The sequence below is a fragment of the Maylandia zebra genome, linkage group LG7 (assembly GCF_041146795.1).
Source record: "Maylandia zebra isolate NMK-2024a linkage group LG7, Mzebra_GT3a, whole genome shotgun sequence".
NCBI classification, from domain to species: Eukaryota; Metazoa; Chordata; class Actinopteri; order Cichliformes; family Cichlidae; genus Maylandia; species Maylandia zebra.
This window is the reverse complement of record NC_135173.1, coordinates 41,760,205-41,775,128: the sequence shown is the minus strand read 5'-3', so window position 1 is coordinate 41,775,128 and position 14,924 is coordinate 41,760,205. Positions and strand designations below refer to the sequence as shown.

General features: G+C 39.3%; 1 protein-coding gene across 1 annotated transcript in view; it reads right to left on the bottom strand.

Annotated features, from left to right (window-relative positions):
• LOC101469316 (matrix metalloproteinase-17) overlaps positions 1-5,269 on the bottom strand; it is a 97,456-nt gene extending 92,187 nt beyond the window's left edge. The window contains exon 1 of the mRNA XM_004538316.3: positions 4,708-5,269. Within this exon, the coding sequence (XP_004538373.3) occupies positions 4,708-4,851 (144 nt within the window). The 5' untranslated portion in view covers positions 4,852-5,269. The remainder of the gene's footprint in view (positions 1-4,707) is intronic.
• Between the last annotated feature and the right edge of the window lie 9,655 nt (positions 5,270-14,924).

The following is a 14,924-nucleotide window of genomic DNA, read 5'->3' as shown; positions in this document are numbered from 1 at the left end:
AAATATCTTAAAAGTTTACTTTGTGACCTAGAAACACAAATAAGAGGAATATATTAAACCAAGTGGCAGCCGCCATTGTTTGACTGGTAGAGGCGTGCTTTGAATTGTGGGATATGCAGTTTTCCACCAAGCATACACCCTTGCCGTTACCGTAACTATTCAATGCTTCGTGCAACCTTAAGAATTCCAATGGTTCCTGAAAGCACCGACGCTGTGCGCGCCGTTGATATTGTCGTCATTATGGTAATCCAAATACGGGGACATACCACTAGAGTGAGCCAACACACCACAAATTAAGTGAGTGAGCAAACACACCACAAAGTAAGTTAAGTTTCACTTTCGTTCGTTCCCATTCATTCCAATGGGCAAAAACTTGCATTAAAATATTCATATTTAAAAAACTATAGAAGTAATAAACACCAAAAGGCATAGCAACTCATTCCTGATCCAGCCGCACAAAATGATATAACATATATGAAGCTTGTGTCAAAACTGTGGGATGAGTTACGGTCCAAAATTTCAGGCGGAAAAAGAATAATAATAATAATAAATCCGAGCAATAGTAATAAGTGTGCCTTCGCATAGGCACACTTAATAAGTGTTTTGATGTGGTTGCATGACCAGCTGTGTCTTAATTTTCCCAAAATGTGTTGCAAATTATTCCACTGATATCTGATTACTTACATTTGAGCCATTGTCAGAGTCACTCTTTGTGAAACCAGCCAAAGATCAGGAAAATTCAGAACTTCATTATTAGAAAGGGATTTAGCAGTTTGAACAAACAAGGCAAGACCAACTATCACATTCATGGCTTAAATAATACAGACAAATTCATTTGCTGGCTGAAAACATTATGCAGAAGTGCTGCAGCTGCCACACTTAACTCCCACACCAGCATGCTACAGCGCAGCCAACAGAGCACCAGGGCCCTTAAGATCCTTGCTGAATTGGGCTCTAAGGATATTATGAACTCTGACAGTTTCCTCAGAAACTTGCAAGTCCCAAGAGAACTTTTACACTTAGCAAAGCTGCAATGACAGATTGGAAAGGAGCAGATTGAAGGACTGGTTCATTTCCACAGTATCTCCCTCTTCCCGAGAAGCCAGGAATGTGTTATATATTACATAATGAACGCTCTCTCTCTCGCTCTCTGTTAATCATGACACAATGCTGCACAGAAATCTACCCCTTGACATCAGAGAAAAAAATGCCCTTGTCCTGGATATAATCCCCATGGCGCAGTAGTACAGACATAAGGGTCACACGTCAAGATAGAAGTGGAACGGTAGTGCTAAAAGTATCCAAAAGTCGGGCATGATAGAAATGAAGTAGCATTTTACTTTTTCCTGCTTTTCATTCGATATCTGCTGTCTTTTCTTTTCCTTCTTTGTTAGTTTTTTTTGATAATATATAGCTGATTAGTCATTTCGGTGCACAATGCTTCCATCACTCCTTCCCTTGACTGTTTCTGCATCCAGCTTTCTCTTTGAGCTGCCTCTCTCCCTGGGCCTCTACGTGTAATCAGAAGAACCATGATGTGCTGGTAGAAAGAAAGCATCCTATATCTGGGTTGGAAGAAGAAAATTGAAGGAAGGAGACTGAATGACTGAGGGGACAGAATATAATACTGGTGAACTGCGCACTCATGAGAGGCAAAGAAAGAGCTAATGAGGAGTGTTGGGGCTGGGCACGCCGGTTGCATGAGAATTCAGTATTATGAGGTCTAGCAGTGAAGAGGAAAAAAGGGAGCAGTGGTAAAGAGGGTGGCGTCAACCAGGGTTTCCTTTTTTTCCCTTCTTTACTCAGTGGACAGAAGACCAGATGGTGCTCTCATTAAAGGAATTATGAAGCAAAATGAGAGTTAGAGGCAGTCTGGTAAGGAATGGTTATCCCATCAGGCATATACCACACACTTATTTGGTTTTATTGCTTAAAGACATGAAAAAATAAATAAGTTAACATTTTCAGCATTAAAAGATTAAATGCAGGAAAGTCACTTTTTCCACACTTTTACAGCATTAAAGTGTACTTAAGGTGCTTTTATCAACAACTTTTACGCTCACCACACCTAGCTTAAGACAGCTGCAATAGCAAGTACAATATTAGAGATGAACAGTTCCCAGAGGAAGTCAGACATTCAGTACTGGAGTAGAAAGCAGCCATCAGGATTAAAATGACATTATGAGTGGAAAACATAGTGCAGGGACCATTATAGCTGTTGTGTAGTAGTTCCCTCTTATGCTGAAATTGCAAATTGGTGCTCTGCAGTGATGTACTGGACTAGATAACAGCAAAGCTGAAAACTGCATGCCTCAGAGCTGTGCTTAAGTTTGTGGTGCAGTTAATTATGGTCACTGTGTACAGTGGTTACAAAGAGAGATGGATACATTCAGCGCTACATTCAGCACGACTAAAAGCCAAGAAATAGCTCTGAAGTGTAATGGGACTGTGGAGCAGTAGAGCTGGGGATCAGGACACGCTTCTGTGGGTAGATGGTTGTTTTTGTGGACCGAGTCCCAAATGTATAGCACTTATGAAAACCACTGGGCTGAGCCGGGGAGAAGCTACTCAGACCCTCAACAACTAATTATCCACCTGTTTTTCAGCAGCTCAGGGTGATTTCATCAATGCAGGAGAAGTCTTATTTAAAAGTTAATCAACCAATCACAGGGGAGAACGGTGCTCATCTGTCCATCTGCCTACCCATGACCATCCTGAAGCTGCTTTCACATACTGAGAAAAAAATCCTGGTATTGCACACATGCTATATGCTGAAACTGTTGAGTCTATGGCGCTAACGTTACGATAGGGAATGACATGGTGTCAGAGCGTCGATAAAGGCCCAGCTTTCAAGCAAAACTTCTCCAGTGTGTTAATTTGTGTATTTATTCTGCTTCATCAAATTACAAATTGGAGACTTTGAGGTTCTGGAATGTTGATTAGAAAAATCAAGAAATGTGTGGATGTCACCTTGGGTTCTGAGACACTGTGACAAGTATTTCTTCATTATTTTCTCTAGACTTTTAGACATAACTAACTGTTTCGTTGCAGAAATTACTCCATTAATCAGCAATGAAAACAATGTGTCTAACCACTCCTGTCAGTGATGCTTAGACATTACCCCTACTACTATTTATAGGCTAAAAATTACGTAAACATTATAGTCAAACCCATCTAAAGCCACTCGTAGTGAAGCAGCTAACACAAACCTGAGGAGAGCCAATGTAAACACATGACTGATGAGGATAGTGCTTTAAGTAGCAAATATTAAACCCAACCAGTCCTCCCCAACTCAAACCAGGATGGTTTAGTGGTAAGAAAAACTACTTAAGTCAAGGACACATTGTTCTGTTTCTCCTGGCTACATAAGAGACCAAGTATTTGTTGAGTATCAAGATGGCTTTAAGGTATGGCGACCAAACATTTGCAATTAACCCACTGTATTCTTCAAACCTGAGAAACTGAAGGTCAAAACATGTCTGTAGGTCTGAGTATTGAAGACCAAGGAAACAAAATGTTGTCTCCAAAACATCCACCAGGTAATATGTGGAACTGGTCGAGCTTGAAAACCAACCCTGAAAGTTCTTTGATAACAGACTTAATGTGCAATCTTCTCCATCACAACCACCAACAGCGACAAAAAAAGACAAACAAGCAGCTGGCAGAGACGAATGCAGGGAGACACAAGCTGAATGAACAGCAATACAATATGAATCCATCAAAGCTCGGAGGGATGAATCTCTATGGGGAGACTGATTATGATTTTATATTAGGCAAAACAATGTGGAGATAACAAGAAATAGTAAAACCTAATGAGACAGTTAAGTTGATCTGTAATATAGCCATTAATGTATACACTTAATTAGAGTGTCTCAAGAGTTCCTAATTAACAGATACTTGTTTAATTTGCAAGTCCGCAGCTCATTAAACTCCAAATATAAAGTGGAAGTATTGTGAGCCCAAGCTGCTGATGAAAATATTATACAATAGCTTTAATTTGCTGAATACAGTTCACTGAGAAGAATGGAGTGATTTTTTTTTTGACTGTACCATGGCTTATTCATAAAACAGAGTGTAAATAGTAAAATTCACATTACAATTATGGACTTGTTCCACACTTTAATTCCATTTATCGCCACAGTAAACTAATGAAAACTATTAAACTAGCAGCTCACGCCAGTAATAGGTTTGCACTTTTTTTCCCTCATGCTGATCAAACTCAGCATGAGGAAAATATACTGAAGTAGTCTTTTAGAGGCATTACTGAGGAAAGGAAATAATGTCCTATGGCTGAGGTTGTCATCGCGCTGGAAGGGAGCCCCGCTTGCCATTCATCAGTGGAGGATATACTTTGTCAGCATGCTGTGGAGGAGGTCGATATGCCGCCAAGGCAAATACATTTACATTTATTTATTGAATACCATTACAGGGACTCTGATTCCTGCTTTGGCAACAGTCTCCTATTTTTCTCCATTACACCCAGTCTGCAACGCCAGGCTACCCTAGGGACACTGGACCGCTTCGAGGTGTTACAGTTTCGATCAAATGGAAAGGATGGCATTCCTACATGCAAAAGTAGGGTAAACTGCTCATTTCCGAGAGTTGGTATGCCCACGGGAGGTCTGAAAACTTTCCACTCCCCATGCATGTCTAAAAACGTTAATGTAGCAAACTTCCTATCCCCGTGTAAAAAGATGGAAAACTTACCACCCCCATGTCCAGCTGCTCGGTACTCAGAGAAGGAGCCGCTCCAGCCAGAGGTAAAAACCACAATACCGGCATCACCACCACCAACAGCAGCATCTTAGGAGAGATATTCCTCATCCACTTGTGAAGAACCAAAGAAATCATGATGCCCTATGACAGGCTGATCCTGCAGGGCTCAGACATCGACCCCGGCAGCCGCATCCATTGGATAAATCGTACGCCGACACTCTGTGAAATGTGCCCGAGTCAGTCTACCTCACTGTTGACCGTAAGCACATAAAACACATTAAACCCGTTTTTTTCTCTCTCTCTTCGGTAGGGACGTTAAGGAATTTCAAGTTTTTGTTTTCTACGAAATAACACTTGTGATCACCGCCTAAGTGGTCACAACAAGAAGTAACAAACTGAATATTCTCAGTCTGTATAAGAAGTCCTTCACAGGTTATTTATTCCAGCAGCAAGACACCCGAGGTCCGCTCCGGATCGTGCACCCTCGAACACTGTGGAAAGAAAGCAGCTGTGTGCGGCTTTGTCCCGGGCAGGAGAGGAGATCGCACGTTGACAGGCACGCTGAGAGAGTGGATGAGTATTTGGCTCAAAGGATTCTGGGGAAGGAGGGAGAAGGGGGGAGAAGGGGAGTTCAGCGCCTTTCTCAGCCCACTTGGACTCTACTTAATGTATGACGCGCGTCGTGCGTAACGTGAAGGTCTCAGGGGTGGTTTGGGTTAAGACATAAAGCACAGTTTATCGATTTTGCTCTTTTATCCTTACACGAGAAATGTGTCAGTGTTAAGTGTGTATATTTCTTGGGCTAAATCCTGTTATGAAGCAGTAGCGTGAATTTGAGTTTGTCTGTGTGTTACACAAACAGGAGATCGAAGAAAGATGCAAAAGAGCGTCTTTTAACCATGCATCGTGGTAATAACATTGCAATACCAGTATGCTTGTTGTTCCCTGAAACGGAAATACAGCGATATATACTGGAAGGGTCAGACAGAATCTTTGAGATATTCGTATTTCGCAGTTGGTAAATCCTCTTAACTTCATGATTGCTCGAATTTCCTTTGGTGCCAGTGGATTAAAAAAAAAGTGAATAATTTATTATGGATTAACTGCAAGTGGATGCATCGATACACCCGCCAGGATCATTTGCCTTTATTGTCATTGTCACAAGAACAAGACAGTACAGGCTCTCCAACAACAATTAATAATAACTAATAAATGATAAATAAATAGTAAAATTAAAATAGTAAATACAAATTAATTTTATGTAATTTAAAGCCAGGAAGAGTTGTGTATGCGAGCCATTAAGAAGTCTGATTGCTTGTGGATGGAAACTGTTTGTCATTCCACAAGTCGTTGCTTTAATGGACCTGAACCTGTTGCCTGATGGGAGCAGCTGGAACAGGTGATGGGCAGAGTGAGAAGAGTCAGTGAGGATAGGTAGCTGCAAACAGCGGGAGGAGATGGTTGTAATATATGGAAGCTCTGCCCCAATGATCTTTCCAGCAGTTTTAATGATCCTCTGGATGGCTTCCTGTTCTTCCTTTTGTGCAGCTAAAGAGCCAGGCAGCAACACTCGCTATTGCACACAGGCAGAAACTGACCAACAGTCTCTGTGGTAGCTTTGCTTTCCTCTGTTTCCTGAAAGAAAAGAGGCATTGTTGGGCTTTACTGATGGCCAAAGCTGTGTTGGAGTCCCAGGATAGTTTCCTGTGAACATTATCCCCAAGAACTACAAGCTGGTGACACACACCATCTCCTTACTCTTAATGTAAAGTGCGGGATGGTTACGCAGACCTGACCTCAGGAGATCCACAATCATCTCTTTTGTTTTGCTGATATTCAGGCAGAGTGTGATCAGAGCACCAGACTGTCAATTTATCTTTCTTCCTGTAAGGCCAAACACTGTGGTCTCATTCCCACTTTGGGGACTCTATGAATTTGCGGTAAGAAATACGACTTTTAATTTTAAATTTCAATTTGTCTGTTTAGTCTTAATCTTAGTCCTGAATTTGTCTTAATTGACAAAGAGTACATTTACAACACAAGACTTAGAGATAAAGTAATAATTAAGACACAAAGTGGGTTGGGGTTCACCATGACACATTTTGAATTATCTTGCTACAGGCCATTAAGATAGTAAACTTGGAACTCTTCCAGATCTCCTCATTGTGCAGTTTTAATCATTGCTAATTAAGGCTAGGTGATCCAATTTTTAGTCCTTATTATTCCCTAAGTGTGACTTTATTCAACTAATATTTTAATACATGGCAGCACAGCAGTGTGGTGGTTAGCACTGTCGCTGTACAGCAGGAAAGTCCTTGGTTCAAATCATATCATAGTGCTTCTATGTGAAGTTTGCATGTGCTTTTTTCTGTGTCTGTTTGGGTTTTGTCCTGGTACTCTGGCTTTCTCCCCCAGTAACAAAGACATGCATGTATTAGGTTAATTGGCACATATAAATGATTGACTTATCTCCCTGTGTCAGTTCTGTAACAGATTGGTGACCTGTCCAGGATGTAGTCCACCTCTCATTCTGCGACAGTGGGTATAAGGTCCTATGACCCTGGATAAGTGAAAGTGAATGAATGGACAGATTGAAAATGCAATGGCAAGGAATGAAGGAACTTTGAGTTAATTGGCACATAAAGAGTTTAAAAGGGTTATTTGATTGGTGTTGGACAGGCAGACGTCATGGTTGCTTCTTCACTGCATCATCCATGGGAACATTTCAAAGTAGATCACAGCCAAGGTTATTCAGTCAGCTCTTTGACGCCACTGTGCCCTTTCAGGACGCCACAGTGGCAGCAGTCGTAGTCGAAGCAATCATCTAAGTACTAATATTATTGATGCAGATTTTCAATTAAACCATGAGCAGTGAGTGTTCAAAGAGTTAAAGAACATGGGACTCAATAAACATATCAGCAGAAGTTAGGTCAGTGAAGTAGAGAATCTGCATATGTCTCTGAAATGCAAAGATGTTTTATTTTGTACCCCTCATTACACTTCTATTTTCACCATTTTTGAGAAAACATCAGAGAAAACACAAAACAATTTGCTGCGCTACAGAGATAATTATTATATGAAACAGAGGTATGAGGCAGTTCCTTTCTTCTAAAAAAAAGGCTAATGCACTAATTTATTTCCTTTGTGTTGCATAATATTTAAATCCACCAGGTATTGTAGGTGCATTATTGTAATGACCAGCATACTGAGAGCACATTTAACTAGTTCATATGCAGCCTGGTCACTCGATGTAAACAGAATAAAGTATTTGAACGCATTTAAATGACTGATGCTTGTTTTTATTTTGTCGTGCTCTTGTTCTTGGTAGGAACGAACACACTTGCACATATACACACATTTATTCTCATCCATTACAGCAGTCATTCGTCACTGGTCCAGAGGGGGAAAGACATGAAAAATATATTTTTGCTCAGCTGCATTAAGTTCTGCTGTGTTAGAGCTGCTTCCAGTCCCAGTCAGACTAGTCATATTGCCACAACATTATGATAATTGTAGCATCCGAATATTGTGTCTCACAGCATGCCTGCTGGCAAAAAAGAAGCTTCAATCATCTGGTTTTATATTAACAGAAGGTTAAAACATCCATTTACTCATCTCAGTCTGCTGTGCACATTTTACCTGAAGTGTTTCGCCATCCTCAGACTCCTTCCCAGAGAAATTTAGCTCATTTCCTTGGTCAGATCGCATAATGATAGGAAGAGCCATTGCCCACTGCAGACGTGGACTGAATTGAGTTTTTTGGCCGCTGCTACTGTAGCGTGTGCATTGTAATATTTATTGTAGAACATTGTGCCAAATGGCCGCAGACCTTTTGAATTCCTCAGGATAAAACTCAACAGACAAGTGCATTGTTTGATGGCATTGAGCAGCGAGGCGATTGTTGTTGCGTGCCTTACTGCGTTGTTGTGTGATCAGAGAGACGACATTTGATCATTCTTATTAAGTCATGTAAATGATTTATCTTTGTCTATTGCGTGTGTGTCAGACCCTCTGTGGTCTGTTTCATAACCTGTTGCAGAGATATTTAGGCAAGAGTAAACTACATTACAAAAAAAGCAACATTTTCAACATTACCATAATCCAAATAATTAAACAAATTATGCTTGATTTGTTTCAGACTTATAAAAAAATACATCTTTTGATCTGCTGTCTTTCTAAATGTTTACCATTTTGTTGAAAATGGTTAAAAATCCACAGTAATACTTTTTCCCATCTCCACTGACCCGCCTGATCTATTTAAAGTTCCAGAGCCAAGACTGGAGTTATACTCGGAAATCTCAATTTCATCTAAACAGCATCCATTTGTCACATTTTTGTTCTCATTCTGAGCAGGTTCTGCTGCCTTGCTCACAGTAATCCGGAGTAGCAGTGACGAGTACAAGACTGTGGCCCTTTTTGAGTCTTAAAAATTATTTTATGTGGCATTTAACACATAGCTTTTGATGCACCACAGGAACACTGCATAAATAATATACACACGTAATGTGGTTAAATGTTGATATTCACCCCTGGGAAGGTTGAATGTAGTAAACTCCATTTAGCCTGCCAGAGTGCATGAGCTTTACTGTAAATAATGCTTCTGATTACATTTATTTAGTTAACAATATCTCCCTGGACAGTAAAATCAATCAAGGATATGTTATAATTAATCAATCATTGTGTGTTTGTGTGTGCATGTGTCGTTGATTCAAATGCGTCTCTCTCTATTTCCACATCTCTCTTTTTCCTCCTCCCCTTCAAAGTCTGCCTTACCCAATCTTTCTGTCACACTCTCGCAGACTTTGATGTATAGTTCTTGTAAGTCCACAAACGCTGGGGGCAGCCCACCATAAAATCTACAGTGAGAAGACATGAGGGATCTCCCGCAGACTTTCTCAGCCCTTCATGCACGCTTTCTGTAAGATGCTTGAGGACATGCTCCATAATTCATATGATTGTGTCTTTTAAAGTACGACTAGTAGGAGAAGCCCAGAAGTGTCCAAAAACAAATAAGCATAAAGGAAACAGAGTTCAGGTCTGCATGTAGATATATACAGCAGACACAGGTCATTTATCAACTTTCAGCTGCTTGGCCTGTGTGAAAATATTTTCACCATATTGTGAGCTGGCTGGTCTGCACACATGCTCATTGACGTTTGCCGATGGATGATTACTGACTCTCTTTGCTAATCTTCTCTGTAAATTCTTCTTCTGAGTTCTTCTGTAGTCCTATTGAGATGGGTTTTCTGAGCTAGGATAAAAAACCCCAAAACAAAACCAAAAATAATAGTTCAAAGATACTTTTTAAATTATTTTAAAATTACAGTCAGAATGCTGGCTATATAGTACCAGGAAAAAGTTGTGAGGCTACTGCGTATTTTTAAATATTTTGCTAGGAAAATGGAAAGGTTCTCCATACTTCTCAAGGCTTCTTGAAGGACATTCAAAGTAATGTTGAGGTCCTGGCTCTGGGGAGGCCAGTTTGTGGCTGATAGTATTCACTTGTGTGCTTTTCTATCCAGTTATGCCTTTATTGTCATACAGAAAAATGAAGCTGGTGCCAATTGGATGCTTTCTAGGTGTTATTTTTAACAGCACTTTTCTGCATTTATAATTCCATCAATTTTCCCACACCAAACCATGAAAACACCTCCACCATGTGTTACATGTGGCTACAGATGACCTTATCTCTCTCATGACCTTGTCTGTATATACTGACAATGGTCAGTAAAACTACTGTTTTCAAATTTGGATTCATCACTCCATCAGATCTGTTACCAATGATTTTCAGTCCAGTTCTTGTGTAATTTGGTAACCTCAGCCTTTTCTCCCTATTTCCCTTCCAAAGAAGAGTGACAGCCACCCTTCCACTGAGGCCATCTCTTCAGATGAGCCTTCAGCAAGCAGTAGATGAATCAACTAAAGGGCCAAATGCATCTCTCAGGTTCTGTGTCAGGTTCTGTGTCAGGTCTTTGTCGGGTTTTTCCCCCATACAAGTACAACGACTGAACTGAAAATAAGTGAAAAAGCAGCCAATGTCCGAAGAAGAACCTGAAAGATCTTCCAAAATCTGAAGAAACATTGATCTAGACCACTTAAAAAAAACCCAAAACAAAAAACAGCAAGAAACTCTGGCCTTTTGGAAGCAGAATATAAACAACATGGGGTGCCACTCTCCTGGAAAGAGCTGAGGAGAGCCCCAGATGAGGGGTCACTCAGCAGCCGCATTGACATGCCTGTGAGCCAGCTGTGCCAGAGTGACTGAGCCCCAGGCCGAGAGGCCAAGGGCACCCCACCCCCGAAGGGGCCAGAGCAACCCCCAAATGTATTAACTGACTAAATAAATTGAAGTAATTGTATCAGAGAGTCAAGTTTAAGCTCAACATTACCTTCTCTGTGTTTAAAAGTTTGAACTCCAATATGACCTTGAATTGGGATGCTACCAGAGAGAATGTGTCAATGATGCTGGGGTCAATCTGTATTTACTAACACATGTTGAATCTATATTTTTAAACATTTCAGAAGGTTAAAAAAAAAATGCAAAATTTGTGTTTTTTGGGGGTTTTTTTGTTAGCACGAATTTAGGCATTATATATCCCTTCCAGTGCTTCGTTCCCCTGCTAAATCTCCCTGCTATGCATATTTTAGGGACTCTATTGATAGATTTTGAAGATTGAGTAAGCAGTTATAGATAAAGGAGATTACACTCCTTCTCAAAGGCTCAGCAGGAATCACACACACAGTTTCCCTACGAGATTCTGCAGGTGTCACAAAAAACAAACAAACGTAAAAAAAAAAACGTGATTATACCAAATTATTATTTCAATTTGTGAAAGTGCCTAAATGTTTCTTATGCCATTCTGTTTCCAAGTAACAAAAGAGTCATTCAAAATTGACTGGTAGTTGGAAGAAACTGGATAAGTAGAGAGTTCTTGGCCAGTCTTACCATTCAGATTTTTCCCAATAGTAGCCCATAATTTTAGACTGTGTTACAATGAGATTTTGCTTATCATAATGTGATAGTTAAGGCACTGAAGAAAACAAAATAGCAGCAAGAGAAGCTGGACAGTTATTTTCCATTTGTACCTGGATTGGATGTGTAGTTTGCTCATCGCTCTGGGTGCAAAAGGCATAAATAAGTGTGATTGTACCATTCCTTCAACAGACCTTGGGTTTTGCAAATACAGTATACCTTCTTAACATGTGTTTTTTCTTATTCCAGATAAAACAATAAATGTCATCGGATGTTAAAACAACAACAACAAAAAAACAAATCAAAACACAAAAGAGGATTTAAAAAACAATAATAATAATAGCAAAATAGGAGTATTTTGATATAGAAACAAAACATTCAAGAGAATCTTCATTCTGATGGGATTAATTTTGCTGGCCCTGCCCAGTTACTTGTTTGGGCATTTATATTTTTTACATTTTCAAACTATTCTTCTTCTTCTATTAATTGCTGTTAATCTCTATAAAAATGTTGTCTTAAATATGATTAACTGTTACGTAAACACATTAAATACACTGAGAAATGAAACTGAGTTATTGTAACAAGAGGACAATATAACAGCAATAGTTAGTAATTAAGTAAGCTTTTCTTAAACACTTACGTAAGCCCTATTCTGTTATTTAAAACAATTAAAATAACTTGCTTAACTACACTTGTTATATATACTGCTACTTTACATAGAAAACTATTTTGAATACTTTATACTTTTACATAGCCTAGACATTATTTGAAGGGGATTTACCTGCATGCTTCGATTTTATTGTCTCTCCTGTTATATCCCCAAGTGATTTAGAATAAAGGTTTTGGCTGGGCCCATGGATGTGTTCTATCACCTGTAAATAGTTATGAGGTCAGCCAGGATGTAAAATAAGTTGATGATTCTGTACTGGACCCAAGAAGGCCCATAAATCGTTTACTTTTTAATTTGGTTCTCCTGCAGCTCTACCTTGCTCTAAAAATGCAGTGTTACATTATTTTCTGTTAAAAATCCTGCATTAAAAATACACAAAAAATATATCTGAAGATATACTTTCACTCATTTCCACTGATTTTTAAGATGCTTTAACTAATTAATACCGGCTGGTGGTTGAATCCATAACATTTTATAATCTGACTGCATGTTTTATTATGTAAATTAAAAATCAACAAAGTAATTAGTGATAACAGCTGTTAAACTGATATAGTCAAGTCTCTCACTCTTATCAGTACTTGAGGAAATGCTTCTTCTGGAACTGGTATTCACTGGAATAAATCAGGCTTTTGGGGGTTTGGGGGAGTAGGCTTGTTCTAAGTAATAACAGTGCAAACACCTAATTTAACAGTCTTCAAAATGCTGAATCAATCTTTAACAGACATTAAATTGTAATCGAATTTTGATTCCAATATTGATTAAACACCATTTAAAAAATGACACAAACTTAATTTTAAAACTAATTGTATGAAGAAGAGCTGATTGTTGTACTTTTTGGTCCTCTGTTCTGTTCTGCTTGGGAATCTAATAGATGATAAACGGGGGAGCACTGATTGACTGCAATTGAGTTACAGAAAAGACCCAACAAATGCATGGATGAATCAGTTTGGCTTTACTTAAGATTTACTTAAACCCTTTCATGTAAAAAATTGTTGTTGTTAACAATCATAAACATCGCTATTGATTAAAAGCCAAACAAGATAAAAAACAAAACAAACTAAATGATGGCATATACAATGGGCTCTAACAATAAGATATGGCATTTTGCCACATGGTGTTAACTCCAACTCTGCATTCATCCATTCAGTTTCAGGACAGCAGTGTAGGCAGAAATACCCAGACCCACTGTCTCCAGCTTTTCCAGAATGACACAGAGATTTTCTTAAGTGATCCCTGGAACATAATATCTCCATTTGCTGGGTTTGGCCCAGGTCTTTCCCCGGTAGGAGAATGAAACACTCTAACACTAGAAGGCATCGGGCATCCTAGTCAAACCATCTCAACTGTCTCCTTTTGATGTGGAGGAGTAGTAGCTTCTCTTCTCCTGTAGGACCATGCTCCCATCTCAGAAACGCTTCAGTGGAAACTCATTTCCAGTTCTTGCATCTGCATTTCTATTCTTTCACTCACTATCCACAGACCATGGCATAGATCAACCAGTTAGCAATACCTTGGCCTTTAGGTGTAGTAGGCAGAACAATGCTTTGTTCTCCTGAGCGTTTTGACTGTTTGTCAGTTACTTTAAGGCTGACTGAAGTCTTCAGGTTATGACCTCAAGAACATCTCCTGCACAAGAACTTTTGCTTCAGATACTACCTATTAGCTAACTAGCTAACTATAGTAACTAACTAGCTAACTAAATCTGAGCTAATTCCATTTGCTGGAAATTGTTAAGATTCAAAGTTGTCCCTTCTCGACAAAATCCAGACCTTAGCCAGACTGCTTAATTTCTATTCCACATTTTCATTTGAAGTTAAATTCATCACTCAAACAATGCAACATAAATGGTAGATAGATTTATGACAGACTGGCTTAAAATCATGTGGCAGCTTTTCAAGACAGAAACACACTCGGAATGTTCCCTTTAATCATCCCGTCTTAATTAATGACCAGATTAATTCAGTTAGGGGCCTAAATTGGCTTTATAGCATTATCCTACAGTATTCAGTATGGGTTACATTTCACGTGAAAGAACAGGGGAGGTTTCAGTTGTATGAATGTGATATTCATATTTAATTTATGGATCTCTCCAGCTGGTTGGTTTATACATGATGCCACACACTGTGCAGCTTTTTCTCCTGAGAGATTCTGCATGTGTGAAATGTATATTGATCTCAATATGTATTTGTAATTAGTGGCAATACTACGATTAGACGATTGATTAAATCTGTAACAGGCCAGCTGTAGCACAGTATAATGAAATCTGATTATGTTAGCTGAAAGAGCTGCATGCAGACAAGCTACACCGCTGCTGTAAAAAAGATGAATGTCAGAAGGTGCAACGTGTCCGCCTCCTTCTTCTTAGTCCTCCTGAGTGTGAAAAAAAAGGAAAAAAAGAAAAACAACAAATATTGGATAGTGAAATGAGAGGCCAAGAGGTTGGGCATGCAATACATACACATCTTTCCTTTCTTTTGTCCATATTAATCAGACTGGAGAGTAATCCTGATGGTTCCTTCCGCCCGGAGGTTTTGTGAGTGTGTCCTAGATTGGAAGTGGTTCTCT